Source organism: Eptesicus fuscus, chromosome 15 (assembly GCF_027574615.1).
Source record: "Eptesicus fuscus isolate TK198812 chromosome 15, DD_ASM_mEF_20220401, whole genome shotgun sequence".
NCBI classification, from domain to species: domain Eukaryota; kingdom Metazoa; phylum Chordata; class Mammalia; order Chiroptera; family Vespertilionidae; genus Eptesicus; species Eptesicus fuscus.
Window position 1 is genome coordinate 56,995,562 of NC_072487.1, and position 14,517 is coordinate 57,010,078.

At 49.6% G+C, this 14,517-nt stretch overlaps 1 protein-coding gene across 1 annotated transcript in view; it reads right to left on the reverse strand.

Annotated features, from left to right (window-relative positions):
• ABCA1 (ATP binding cassette subfamily A member 1) overlaps positions 1 to 14,517 on the reverse strand; it is a 112,039-nt gene that overhangs the window by 60,943 nt on the left and 36,579 nt on the right. Inside the window, exons 4-6 of the mRNA XM_008141836.3 lie at positions 14,105 to 14,246; positions 13,225 to 13,343; positions 1,449 to 1,570 (exon numbers count right to left, since the gene is read on the reverse strand). Coding sequence (XP_008140058.2) covers positions 1,449 to 1,570; positions 13,225 to 13,343; positions 14,105 to 14,246 — 383 coding nt within the window. The remainder of the gene's footprint in view (positions 1 to 1,448; positions 1,571 to 13,224; positions 13,344 to 14,104; positions 14,247 to 14,517) is intronic.

A 14,517-nucleotide genomic window follows, 5' to 3' on the forward strand; every position in this document is an offset into this window, starting at 1 on the left:
ACATTTTTACTTACTAATTAGCTTTTCTGGGCCTGCATAAACTGAGCTTCTGGTATGATCCTGACTGTCCACTAGACAGCAAGTCCAATAAGAGGAGGGGCCTTGCTTTTCCTGCTCATTTATGGGTCCCTAGTCCTGTTACATTACCAACAGTAACGTTTGTGGAATAACGAATGGATGATGCAGACTCTTTCTTACTCTGTTACTACCTCCCCGTTCGTTTAAATCAGTGCAGCTTGACTTGCTTGTAGTACAACCTATTGTGATGGTGAACCTCAAGCTTCACAAAACCCATGCAGCTTTCTGACGCTGCAGAGCACTTGGCCTGCCACGGTCTCCACTACGTTTTCACCGACTACCGGGTACCCAAGTGCACTCCAGTCTGACTCCTTTCTCTAACTGTCCTTGCCTTCAGGCTGCCGGCCTCCCTTTCGTGTCTGTGTTTAAGAGTTCAGGCTACATGGAGAATCTATCGCCACTCAAGGGCCACCTCCATACTTAGCATACCCCCCATTTCGGACGTGACATGACAGATACGGAACTGGCAGGGGGCAGTGGAAATCCTGCTAAACGCAGCTATTTTCCTAGGCCTGCTCCCTTTGGCCCACCTCCCAACCACACAATTGCTAAACACAAGGCATATTTTCCTAGTTTCATCAGGGCGAGCGGTAAGCACATTTTTCTGATGTTAAGAGTTCAACAGCATGTGCAGCGAAGATCTTGTTTTCAGGCATAAACATTTGCACTGCTTCTGCTTACTGTGAAGACAAGCTAGTATGCAGGCATGAGACGGGGTGAGGAAGCAGTTCCCCTTTCTGCCAGAGAATAAACACGGGTAGCCTCTCTGAAAATCAATAACCATGCAAGGGGGTCTCCTACCCGCTCCACGGGAGCTGTCTACCTAGTGATGCCCGAGGAGGGCTTCTAAGAATGGAAGGTTAAAAATCTATATAAACACTAACATTACTTCCTGTTATATAAATTAAGAAAGGAAGAAAAAAACAAAAAACCACATTTTCTCTTTACATACCTTTCTTTAAAGGAAGCATTAAGTTTTTTTTTTTTAATCTGCTGACAAAGCTGCTCCAGATCAATAATCCTCAACCCTGCTTATTGTCTCAGAACTGTGAGATTTCAACGAAAATGCTTAATTCATCTTAACTTAAAGCCATCCCCCTTTTAGGAGGAAGTTAGCAACAAATGCCAGTTGACAGGCAGGAAATCAGTTTTATTTCAACCAGCTGGCCCCTGACAGCAGGCTGCAGGTTCCACTCTCTGAACGGCTTGGCAACGCCAGCCTGCGCAGGGAAGTGAGAATAGGTGAATTCGAGCTAAAGCCCTCCTTCAGCGCCATGATGCGGACAGGGGCTGATTCATTTCTTCCCAGGCTCCCTCGAACAATGCCATTGCCATCAGCCCCACCGGGGCAGCCGCGGGTGGCAGCTTACCTCGCGAAGGCTGACATCGGCCCCCAGCATTCTGTCCACAGTAGGCTCTGGCAGAGAGAGGTTGTGATTCAGGAATCCAGAGAAGGTTTCATTGTCCACCAGGAAATCCCGCAGAGTCAAACCTGCAGAGAAATGGTGTTTTGTTTTCATTTAATAAGTAACTCCAAAAAAAAAAAAAAATGTCAGCACAATGAGGCTAGTGGAGAAAACTATCATAATACCGATTGCCTCGTTTTAAACCGATGGACATCCACAGGCTTCTGGCGTAAGCGCACAGAGCAACGAGGTTCGGGAGCTTCGCCATAAGGGAAGGGACACGATAAGGTTGCTTTCTGAAGACGTGGGGAGCCACACTCAGCATGGGCTCCTGGGCTCGACAGCGCTGTGCACACACGCACAGCCTGCCCTGGCTTTCCAAGGAAAAGACAAGCCTTTCAAAGGATCTCACCCATCCCACCTGAGATCTGTGGCACTAACCCCTGTGCTCCCGCCTCCCCGCTGCATCTCAGATTGCTCAAATCAGAGGTACTTAAAGTCGTATTTCTTCAAGCCCCAGGGCTGATTTCCTCGTAAAAGGGCAGCGGTTCTCAGGCTTGAGAATCACTTGCAGGGCCTGTTGACAAAGCTTGCTGGTCCCATCCCCAGAGTTCCTGATTCAGGGGCCTTGGGGGGAGGCTGGAGAATGTGCTTTTCTAACAAGCTTTCGGGTGACGCTGATGCTGCGGGGCCAGGGCACCCACTGTGAGAACCACGGGGGTGGAGCATTACTCATATCAAAGTGCTTCCACCGACATGGTCTCAGTTTAATTCCAAACATGGAACATGTGATATGGAGCTTCAAAACCCAGGTCTGCGGCGCTTTAAGAAAACACCTAAGTGTATATTTAAAAAATCACCTGTAGTAACGTTTGGATTGCTGCAGGATTTCATACCCTTAAAAAAAAAAAGCCCTCCAGGTGCATTTAGAGAATGCTCCGATCCAGTGTCGTGAAGCAGAAAGAGCACTGGCGAGAAAGGCAGATGTTAGTCCCCAGGGTTGGAGGCTGTGCACATGGTGCCTCTTGGGAATTTCAGATCATCTTCCTGAACCTCAGCTTCATGTCCAAACTGAGGTTTCTGACCAGATAAGATACTAGGCAGGGGCCTACGAATCTAAAATACCATCGTTTTCCCTGCCCTGTTTCATTTGATTGTCCACTTCTCCTTCTGCTCGCTCTCTTAATAACCCAGCTTCTTCCAACACAGAGAAAGCCAGCTGATCATGAGCACATGGTGGGCAGTCATCGCCTGCAGCCTGCAGCCTGCAGCCCAGGGGCCCAGGCACTGCCCGACCTCTAGGGGGCAAACCCTGCAAACCAAGTCACTTAACTGAGGAGAAACATGTTAGATCTGAAAACCCGCTGAGGTCTGAGGCTTAAAGAGAACAGGAGCTGCACCTGGGAGTGAGGGCTCATGTGTGGGGACGCGGTGGGAGGGCCCAGCAGCCCAGCCAGATCTCATCAGTGCCGTCCGGTCCAAGTGTGTCTGCTTACGCAAACTTGAGGAATGCAGATTATAGAAAGGAATTTAACACAGGTCCCATCTCTAGAGAAGTGAGTCTCTGGCTACATCTAGCTATTCCTCACGTTCTTGCCCAAGTTAGTGTCCTCCTCGGAACAGGGATATCTGTAGACGGCCACCTGCGTGGTGCTCACCATCACGTATGACGTGATACTGTTACCGAAGGCTCACCTCTGTGGTTGTCAAACCTCAGAGCACCTGAGCTCCACTTAGGACGCGTGCTGCTGAAAGGCCGCTGCTTGGGCCCACTCCCCAGAGATCCTGGAAGAGTGGCTCTAGAATGGGGCCTAAAATCTGTAATTTAATAGGCACCCCTCCGACTTCTGTGCAGGGGTCCTGGGAACTGGGCTTCTAGGAATGGTGTTTTATTCATATGCCAAATCCACTAGACTATGCCTCTGAGACACACAGTATGTGTTTTACCTCTGTGTCACAGTGCCCCGATCAGGGCCTGCCGAAGAATTACTGGTCAGGATATGGTGGCTGAACAATAAATATTTGGAGATGGGATTAGGACTAGGAAGGCTCCAGAAGTATCTGGGCAGCACCACAGGAGACTTCCTTTCAGCTGAGCAGGTCCAAGAAGGGCCCTGCGGTGTCAGGACGACACCTCCCGGCCACATCCCAGGAGTAAACAGGATCCCCAGAATCACACTCCCAGGGACACACGGTGACATCAGGGGTGTCCCGGCATCCCTGTGGTCGGGGTAAACAGGAAGGGATGTAGGAACACTGGTGGCTTCGCCGGGGGCGTGGCATGGGAGCCAGACACTGAGCACTGTGGGACAAAGGGAAAAGCTCCACGCTGGGGTCAGACCTCTCTGAGCCCTGGCCAGGACAGAACACACACATGGGCTGACTGTCACTGACCAGTCACGTGGACAGGGTGCTGGGGAATTCAGAACAGCCTCCTCCCTCCCGAGCAGGGCGGCTGAAGCCGGGGAGGCCGACCCTGGCTGCCCTTGCAACGGGTCTAGGTCACGAGCAACACTCTCCAGACCAGCGCGTGTGCTCATCGTGTTTATAAGACTCTTCTGCTATGTCAACAGGCTCTGAGGATGAGAGCAGCTGGGTGTGATCAAACTCCAACCGCCTATCAGTGAATCCCCTGGACGAGACATGAGAACCAAGAAGCTGATTAAACAGTCAGCGCATCCTGGCAGGGCATGTGCCGAGGCGTGAGGTCACTGGGTGGGGAAGCAGCAAGGAAGCCAAAGACTCCTGGCCACAAAGAATTTGCATTCTGGTCACGTGGATACCACACATGTGGACACTTAAGAGTCACACATCACCACCAGCAGCTGCAGCCGGCGTGGACACGGAAAGGCAGCGTGATGTGGCGCACAGGTTCTCAAGCTTGGCTCCCGTTAGACTCACCTGGGGGAGCTTTACAAAACTCCCAGTGCCCGGGCCACACCCCCCAACCCCTAATCAGAACTGGGGCTAAGACCCGGGCATCGGAATTTTATACAACTCCCCAGGTGATTCCAGACAAGGTTGAGAAACAATGGTGTGGTAGAAATTAGGATGAGAAGGAAGAGGAAGGAATGTGGTGTGAGGCCAGAGGGCTGGCTTTGTATCTCTGGTCTCAGTTCTCTCCCTTACGTGGCCGGCAGGAAAATGAGCGGAGAAGCCAAGAATACTGAGAAAGCCAGATGTCTGAAAGCGTCCTTCTCCTCTCAGCCCAGCGAACGCCTATCCCTTCTTTATGACTTGGGCCATGATTCATCCCTCCAGGAAGCCTGCCCTGACTTCCCCACCCATAGCTGGGTTAGGTGGCCTTCCTCTGTGGCCTGATAGCATCCTATCTTTCCCTCGAGCACCGCGCAGATCAAGGTGCAGGTGTCTGAGCACACACCTCTCTCCCCAGAGGAATGGAAGTGCCCTGAGGGCCAGGGCTCTATCCTGGCATGCAGCGGTGCCTGGCACAGAGGAGGCACTCAGTAGCTAGTGGGTGTGTGAAGAAATGAATGAACGCAAATGAGTGAATTAACCAGTGAACTGAGATGATCTGGGAAACAGCCAATCACGGAGAAGTAAATTCACCTCGCAGAGGTTAGGGAAGAGTGGGACAGGACCTGAATGTGAAACCAACCAGATCAAGGCAGCACTAGTTTCTCTGAGCCCACTCAGCTGCATCCGCCCAGGTCGAGAAGACAGCCAGCCGGGTGGTGCAAGCTGGAAGCAGGGAGTGGGGAGACGTCAACAGAACCAATGGGGTGACAATGGCATTTACCTCACTGGGCATTAACCCTCACTGGGGGTTAAATGAGAAAATGTAGCTGAAGTCCCAGGATAATGCCAGGCACCGAGAAAGGTACTCAATATGGCTACTATAATCATCACCTTCAGGAAAGGCTGGTTTCATTGGCTTTATTGTACGTGCACGTGCGTGAATGTGCGTGTGCATGTGCGTGTGTGTGTGTGTGTGTGTGTCTATGTTATATATTTGCCTGGCTGAATTCCTGAGTTGGACAGAATTGTTGAATTATCTCTGCTGATACTATGAGATAAAGGTTGAAGCTGCCTGATCTGTCTATTCAGAACTTGACTGAGGAATTTAAAAATCTAGCATTTGACAGAGAATCAACAGGAAAGATCATATCTACAAGGTCACTACAAGGGTTAGCATAGGTGTAAGATGACCGGTAAGACCAGTTATTAGAGGCAAGACAGGGAACATTTAGTGGAAAAGGCAGTCTCTTAGCCATTTAACTTGGCCCAAGTGAGTTGACGTGACCTCAGTTTTCTGATCTGTAAAATGTGGGATAAGAAGATGACTTTGGAGGTTTTCTCATCGGTGGTATTGAAAGGTACACTTGGGGTAAAACGAAGTCAGCACTGGATGTAATGTCAGAATTCAAGTCATAGCTCTGCTGTTCCTTGACTGCATAACCATGAACCTCACTTTTCCCCTCCTCTGAATCTCTCTGGGCCTCAGTTTCCCTAAACATAAAATGGGACTATTAACGCTCGCAGGCTGTTGTGAAAACCAAGATCAAGAAAGTGAAAGTAGTCTTTCCTAGGGAAAGAGCTAACGAGCCTCCGTTTTCCACAGGTGCCTGAGAGGGTCTGAATGCTGTCCCAGAGCACGGCCACCAGGGAGCTGGGCCCGTCACTAAAGTGTGAGCCCCTGCTGCCTGCAGAGAAGACTGAAACTCACTCTCCAGCAAAAGGCCAGGAGAGCTTTCCTGCTGCAGTCTCTACCAGATGGACCAAAATAAGTGATCCGCTGAACTCAGCCTCCTTGGTTTGGGCTAGAGGAGCAAATGGTGGTCTGTCCAGTTCCCAAGAGCTTCCTTTGGGTGTGGGGAGGTGGGCAAAGGAAAGGAGGAAAAATAAAATCTGGACCTTGAAGTCTAAAGAACAAAACAAGTGAAATGTGTTATTTTGTGGATTGAGGAAGAACAGGACAGAATCCTCAGTTTCTTACTAATTCTCTGGGTCAGGCCTCTCTGACCAAGCTAAGGAAACACCTTCAAGCAGGTAGAGGGGTGTGGCAGGAGAGGCCCTGCACGGGGAGGGCGAGGGGGGGGGGCGGGGGGTGCTTTCAGTCAGTGTTCCTGGGATTCTTTCCAGCAGGGCCAGAGCTCTGCAGGGAAGGACAAGAGAAGGAGGTGGGGAGAGGGAGGAGGAGAGGAGAGGAGGGGGAAGGAGGGAGAAAGGCAGCAGGGAGGCGGAGGAGGGAAGCCCTCAGCAGAGAGCTGGGGTTACTCTCGGTCAATGCCCTCCAGTCCCCGGCTCGGGTTTCAAGATTGCTGTAGTCTCTTTTGTTCAACATGAAAAGGAACCACAGCAATCAGCTGCTCCAGAAGTGGGTGGAGGAGGCAAATGAAAAAAAGGAGAAGTGGAGAAAGAGATCACGTCAGCATCCACGGCCCAGACACTCTTCTGAAAAGGACCCCAGGAGGGTCTCCCAGCCTCGCCCTGCCCCCATCAAACAGGGAATGGGCTTGAGGGGCCTGGGCCAAATTCCAACTCTTGGCTTTTCTCAGCCTAAGCTTGTCTGGCGTTATAAACAAGACTTTGAAGCATTTCTCTGCTAAAAAAAAAGCGCTGGTAACAAACACACTCGGGTTTCTTCTTGGCGGTTTTTTGTTGTTGTTTTGGTTTGTTTTCTGGATGGTAGGGCTGTATTCCCCTTTTTAAGGACAGCTCCTGACTGTTTCACTGAGATGGCTGGACCCCGCTCTGGGAAGACCAGGCTTCCTCTGGGAAGGTCAGGGCTCTGGAGAAGCAGGTCAAGCAGGTGGCCTGGCTGTCCCCTGGGGTGACTCCTTGGCAGATGAGAGAAGGCCAGGAGCCTGGGGTGCACGTAGCCTCAGGTCCTCCCTGGGGGGCATCTCAGCCTGGGTTCCCAACCCAGAAGTTTCCCTCTCTACAGTTCACTTGCTCAGGGATACTAAGATCTCAGGTTCCAGATTCTGGATAACCTGGTTCCAGAATGTTCCAGTTATGTGGCCTTGGAGAGGTGGCTTGGGCTCTCGGAGCCTGCATTTCTCTTGTAAACGGAGGTCTACCTTATAGGGGTGTAGGTATCCTGAATACTGACTCGTTATGTATGAGAAAATACAAGCTGAAAATTAAACAAGTTCAAAATAAATGTGTTGATAAAGTCATGACGACGACAATGTTGCAATGGGTTCCCAAGAGAATCCAGAAAATTTAGGGTTATGCTCTCTGAACCCTTTGAGGCCAGAGTCTGCTCTTGAAACCAATGGGAGTTCTGTGAGTTTAGGATCCACACAGTTCTTAAAGCATTTTACATGGTATGTGAACTTGCATTAGTTCAACTAACTTTTAAATGCCCACTGACCCCTAAACACTAGTGCTAGTGTTCAGAGCAGCAATATTGCTCGGTGCTCCTTGAAGGCAGGAGCCTGTGATGGAAGAGATGCTATAGAAAGACATGATCCTTCCCCTTGCTCCCAAGAGGGGATGGACAGAGGGTGGATGAACAGAGTTGCGAGCCTCCAGCCCTCCCTGCCATGCCAGAATCAGTCACCGATGAAATCGAGGACATCACACATCTTTCCCCAGATCCATCTACTGAGGCAGTAGCACACTCATGTCTTACTAAGATGTGGCCAAGGCGGGAGAGGGAGTTGGTAGCCCCTGGAATGAGGATTCACATCAACTGGTAAGAACCTGAATAGTAACCAGGTCCTCAAAGAGCCCGTGGACACTGTGGCCCAAAGGAAAAGGGTGACTTGCTCACACTGGCCAGGAGCACTCCTGGTGCAGTGGGGGCAGCAGGCAGAGTGGGGCTGGCTTTGGGAGACAAGTGCAGGACCTAAAACGCAGATGAGTTTATGGGTTGGGGACTGAGAAGGGATTCTTTCCAGGACTGGACTAAGGAAGAATTGCTAACATGTATCATGCGTAAATAGCTTAGTTTCTCTTCTTTTAAAGTTAATACAATATTTTAAGGGGAAAGGTCATGATGTGTGTGGCAAGTGGAAGTTGATTAGCATTCACTGATCATCAGACACGTGATATGAATTATTCTTTTAAGTCCCTAAAACAAATTTCCAAGAAATATATTATTCTCATTTTTCGAATGTGAAAACAGACCCAGAGAGGTTAATATCCTGTTCAAAGTTACAGAGCAAGCAAGTAGTAATTTGGAACCCGATCAGCTCTGGCTACAAAGCTTTGGCTCTCTCTACTATATCAGGAAATAAATAAATATCTTTACCCTTTAAAAAATGCCTCATCATGTTTTTGGCATCAAGCTCATGATGCTACCCTTACTTCTCGGTATAAGACAACATGGCAGCACAGTGTGGTGGGAAGATGCTGACAGACCTGGATTCAATTCACTTTATTCAATGGTCTTGGGCACCAGACATAACACTTCCCAGCCTCAGTTTCCTCATCAATAAAATGGGGATGATAACATCAACCTGCTAGTGGCGGTGTAAGTCTTAAAGGCAACGCTATATTAAAAATGTAAAAGGGCATCATTACCTGATGCGACTTCATCCGCTGGACAAAGTGTCACTCTAAGATCGCCCTGCCCTTTCGTGCCCCGGGACAGCAGTGATAGAGGGCCGGAAATGGGAAGTTCTCAACTGGAAACAAACTGGATTCCCAAACTGCTCTTCGTCACCCAAGATTGTAAATATAATCTTATGTTTATAAGATGATAAATAAATCTTAAACTGGAAAAGCAAAAGTCGAGAAATAATGTTTTTTCCTACAGTTCTTGATGAGGGCAATGCAAATTTTTTAAAGGCAGTCCAATATTGCGGGGTACACGCTGTCCTGTCGTCAAGTGCAATTGTGCCCTCTAATTCTTGCCTGGGTAACGTTGACCTTTGACTCGATTTCGTTCAGGCAGGATTTCAACACAGTCCCGCAGCAAGCGTGTCAGCCAGCGGATTGCAGCCTGGCTGGGAACAGCCCCACAGCAGATGGAAAGCGAGGGCCCGGGCTCTGGGAGCAGGCTGGCTGTGACAGATCCAGGACAACTCTCACACATTAGGTAGAAAGGTTTCAAAATATGAAACCCTAAGACTCTAAATCAGAACTTTTGACAAGTGCATACAGAATGTGAATTGCGGTCACCCAAAGATATAAAGGAATTTCCAGTTTGATGACACGATATTGACACATATGTCATGAGCTCTTCCAACAAGATGACACACAGGGGACCCACAAGGACAAAACACAAAGTTTGGGGCTGCAACCTCCCCTTCAGCGGCTGCTCCCGGGGAGGGGAGGGTTCAGGCGGGGAAGGAGAAGTGGCTGTGAGTCACAGGATGTTCTTTCTGGATGGGCCTCGGGGAGCGGTCCACCCATGAAGCAGGGAAGTGGAGGAAGTCTGGCATTGCTCTTTCGGAAGCCCTCTTGTCTCCTTTCTGATCCCAGCCCACGAATGCCTAGTATCCTGTTTCCTTAGAGACGTTTCTGGCTTCACTGGGCTGCTCTCTCTTTAGGATGTAGTAACAGCAGAGTATGAAAGACGGACGGTGTAGCCCTTTTCCTGCCTCTTGTCAGCTGTACTTCCTTAGGCAAATTACTTCGGCATAAAAAGGAACAAAATCCCCTGCCTCGCATGATGGTTGTGAAGATGCAGTGAAGGAAAGTACAAGCCTGGTGCTTCTCACGTGCCAGATACTATACTAAATGCTTTATCGTTATTGGCTCATTCCCCACAATGTCTCTGAGAGAGGTTCTGTGAATGTCTCCACTTTGAGGAAACTGAGAGAGAGACGTTAGGGAATGACCTGGTAAGCAGCAGAGCCAAGATCTGCACCAAGACAGCCTGGCTGCCAAGCGTGTTCTCTTAACACCAAAGTGGACTGCCCAGCGGATGTTTACATGATGGCAATTCTACAACCCCTTTCCTCAACACTCTGCCATGGCCAACTACACTGCCATGTCCCCAAAGCCTGCCTGCCCTCTGGGGATCATGCCTTTTTGAGACTCAAAGATCAAAGCAGAATCAAAGGTCCATACAGTTAGTTCTCAGTGTTGCCAGTAAATCCAACAGCCAGGAACTTGTGACCCTTTCCCCTAAGTAAATTCCAGCGTAAGCCTCGGGACTTATTTCACAAAAGTCCTACAGAACACGTCAGAAAGGCCGAGCAAACCAGATGCGTACCACGAATATACAGAAAATGGCAGTCACGCCATTGACCCAAATATCTAGCCGAAGGGATGGGCAAGTTCGAGACCCAACTCAGAGATCAGAGCGAGGGAAATCATTCCCTAAGTCTAGAAAAATAAAAAATTGAGGGGAGAAAGGGTGGGAAAAAACGAGAGCTGTCTTTAAATATTTCAAGGGAAATAAAATTAGCCTCATGCTCTAAAAGGTATAGCAGGGCAGTGGATATTTTCTGATAATGAAAGCTGTCAACACCCAAAAAGAGCTGGGTGTGAGAGGGAGGTCCCCATCTGGGGAAGTGGGTGTACGGGAGAGAAGGCTGAGGACGGCGGGGCTTCAGACCAAGGATCCTGCCCATGCTGATGGGGACAGGGCAGGAGAGCCAAGCGCAGGCCTCTCAGCCAGCATCTGCATGGCACCCCCCAGCCTCTGACTCTCTGAAACCCAGAGTGCTAGTCAAATCCAGCAAAACGTGGCTGACTTCACCGAGGAAGAAGCAACACTTGCCGCATTTCCCTCTGGACTGAGGCCTGGCTCTGTGCAGCAAGACAGGCAAAGAAAGGAGGCAGCGATGTAAGAATTGGCTACGGGACAGAAAAGGAGAGTGAATGGAGAGCTAAGCACTGATCGGATACAATCAGAATCGGAGATCTTCTCTCTTCAGAGCTGAGCCGAGAAAGTTGTTCGAATGCAGTTTTGGCTTCTCTTGCCCACCCGAACTCCTATGGCCAGCTGCTCAGAGAAGAAACATAGTTGTGTCTGAGGAAGCCCCACTAAGATCTGAAATTCTGTTTTAAAAGCTCACCCCCATCAGCCCATCTATTTCTCCAGCCATGAACTTGACTAGGGGGAAGATGAATTGAGCAGAAGAGCAAGGCCAGGTGCTCAGAAATGCATCACTGACAGACACATAAGAACAACATTTTCTCCCATTTATTGAACACCTACTATGTGCCAGACACTTAAGACTTTACAGTTTACATTACAAGTTACCTATTCATTCATAGCTGAGGAAATGAAGGCTCAGAAAGGTTAAATGGCTTGGCCAACATGTCTCCACTCCAAAATAATCATAGCTCATATTCGCTAGATGTTTCTCATGTTCCAGATGCTATTTTTAAGCAATTAAATGTTATATATCATTTATCCCTCAAATTAATCCCATGAGGTAGCTTACCCTATTGTTCCCATTTCATAGATGAGAAGCCAAAAGGGCCCAAGGGACTTATTCACAAAGTCACAAAACCACAAAGTAAAATAGCCTAACGGTCTTTCAACTCTTTCCTCTGGGCCACACTGCCTCTGCAGTAGAAGGATCACCCGGGCTCTGCCTCTGGTCCACCAGGCAGGCAGTGCCCTTCGGTAGATGAGGAAGGACTGATGCTTTGCTTGGTGTTTGCACCTCTGTGTCCTGCGCTGGGACAGACACACGTGTGCAGGACCAGGGGCCTACAGGACACGGAAACAGCATCCAGGAGGCCTGGCCACGCAGCCAAACGCAGTCCAGCTGGAGGGCCCTCGACGCTGACCCTAAGTGCCAGCGCACCTCTATCCGACGTGAAGCGACACCTTCTCCGTGCCACCAGGCACAGCTTCGCTTCCCTTTGTCGTCAGTCCCGCACTGCCCACTGCCTCTTTCCCTGCCCAGGGGGAGGACAGATCTGTCTGCCATCCAAGTCTGGTTTAAACTCTAACACTTTACACCATTTCTTCTTTTGCCAAGTGGATCCCAAACCGGGAGGCCTTTCAGAGAAGGCCAGCCCACCCAAAACACCAAACTAAGTAAAAAGAACTTTCCTTGAGCAGTGGCAGAGGCTGGCCCATGATGGGGAGTAACTGATCACTGACATTGTTTAGAACCACCAGTGCATGGTGATGATAAAAAGAAGACTGACTTTCACTGGGCTTCAGTATTGCTTTTAAATCCTCTGCAGACCATGCACACCACCGTGGTCTGCACCCAGGGGATTGCTCCCACGCTCCCTGCCGCCTTGCAGGCCACTGCCCTGGAGGCTCCACGACTTCTTCAGCCAACACCTTGGCCAACAAACTGCCTGCTCCGCAGACACTTCCTTAATGGCGTGCCCGGCACTTATCCAATCAGAGATCAAGATTTCGCTTTTTAGAGATCAGAGTTCAAATGTCCATCAGGCTCAATCAAATGACTAGGGGGAAGATGAATTGCATTTTACTTTTAGAAGTAAATGCTTGCTTTCACTTATCCATATCAAGTTGCAACTTTAATTGCTCTTATCTGCACAGAAATATCCCCATCTATAAATCTGCCCATTCACTGCAACCATAGGGCTGACTCCGGAGAAATAAAGTTGGAAGCACCCTGCACCCCTAGCCGTCCTAACACCGGGCCTGTGCCATTCCTCTCTGGGGGGGTTTTCTTCTGTCACCTGGAGGAGGCCAGGGCACTCATTGTTTTCCCAGTTCCTCCTGACAGGCCTCCTGCAGAAAGGCCTACAGCTCAGCCACTGAGGAAAACCCAGCAGGGGAGAGTTAGGAGGGCCAAGCACCAGGCCGCCTGAGCTACTCTCTCCCTGGGGCAGGTCAACTTCCAATGATACACCGATACAGAGCAAGGCTTTGGCTTACTTGAGCTGTTGTTCTCGATCTTCTGCAATGTTCTCAGAACCTTGTGTATGTCCTTCATGCTGGTGTCTCTCTGGCTGTATAAAAGCAGCCGCTGAGCATCTGAGAACAGGCGAGACACACTGCAGGGAGGACAAGAGAAGCACAAAAGCTCTGTTAGGCCGGCTCCCTCTCCCACTTGAAGGAAACCTGGCTGCCGGGTTCTCCACTCCTGCTGCTCCCCATGCCCAGCTTCCCTGATACCCTAGGCTTCTAAACACCCCCCAGCCCAGCCCCAAATGCTCCTCCCCACGTGTCCACCAAATCCTGCCACCTCCTTCAAGGCCCAACCCATGTGCATCATCTCCAGGAAGCCCACACACACACACACACACACACACACTCTCTCCCCCAGGGCCCACTTATCCATGAGACACAGTGGGCATAGTACCTAGGACTCAGGCTATTCTTGGGGTCCACCAAAAAAAATAAAATTAATTTCTTTTAGAAGCAGAATAAAACCCCAAATACAGAATGAATGTGTATAAGATGAATCCAGCTTGGGTTATATTCACCTTTAGATGGACACACTTATAAAATAAAGTTTTTAATATTTCTGCATAGAAGGGGCCATGAAAAGCACTCCTTCCCAACTTATCAGCCAGTTTTTGGAGGAACACTGTCTCTCCACACCCCCTACTGCCCCCCAGCCACATGACTTGCAGCTCCACAATCTTAAATCTGGCAGCAATTCTCCCTGCCCTCATTCTTCGGACTTCATCGCACAAACCTTGACGGAAGCAACTTCACTCAAATCCAACCATTCAGAATTCTCCAGAGGTTGCGAAGGGAAGAGAAGAACTAACGGACAAGTTTGGGAAAGAAAACCTGACCTGGTACTTACATGGACTCGTTAAAGTTTCCGACAACGCCAGGAGCCTCACCAGGAGTTGGGTACCGGAAACACGGGTTATTGGCGTTGCAGATAATCCCCTGGACCCAGGGCAGCGTTCCTGCAGAGGGCATGGCTTTGTTTGGAAAGTGGCCTGTTGACATAGACAAGAAAAGCACAGGAGAAACATCAGTTCTTTGAAGCAGTTTGGGGACTTGATCCTTATCTCTATTGGCTCCATACGGTCTCATCGCAAATCTGTCTGTCCCTCCCCCAAGTCCCAGAGACCTGCCACCTCCAACGAATCCGACCCTGAGTTGGAAACCTGGCATCAGATAACGATTCTTGATCTACTTAACATCATGTGTAGAATGGGATTCGTGGCGCAAACCTTGGAGACATGGTGAGAGGGGTAGATTAGACCA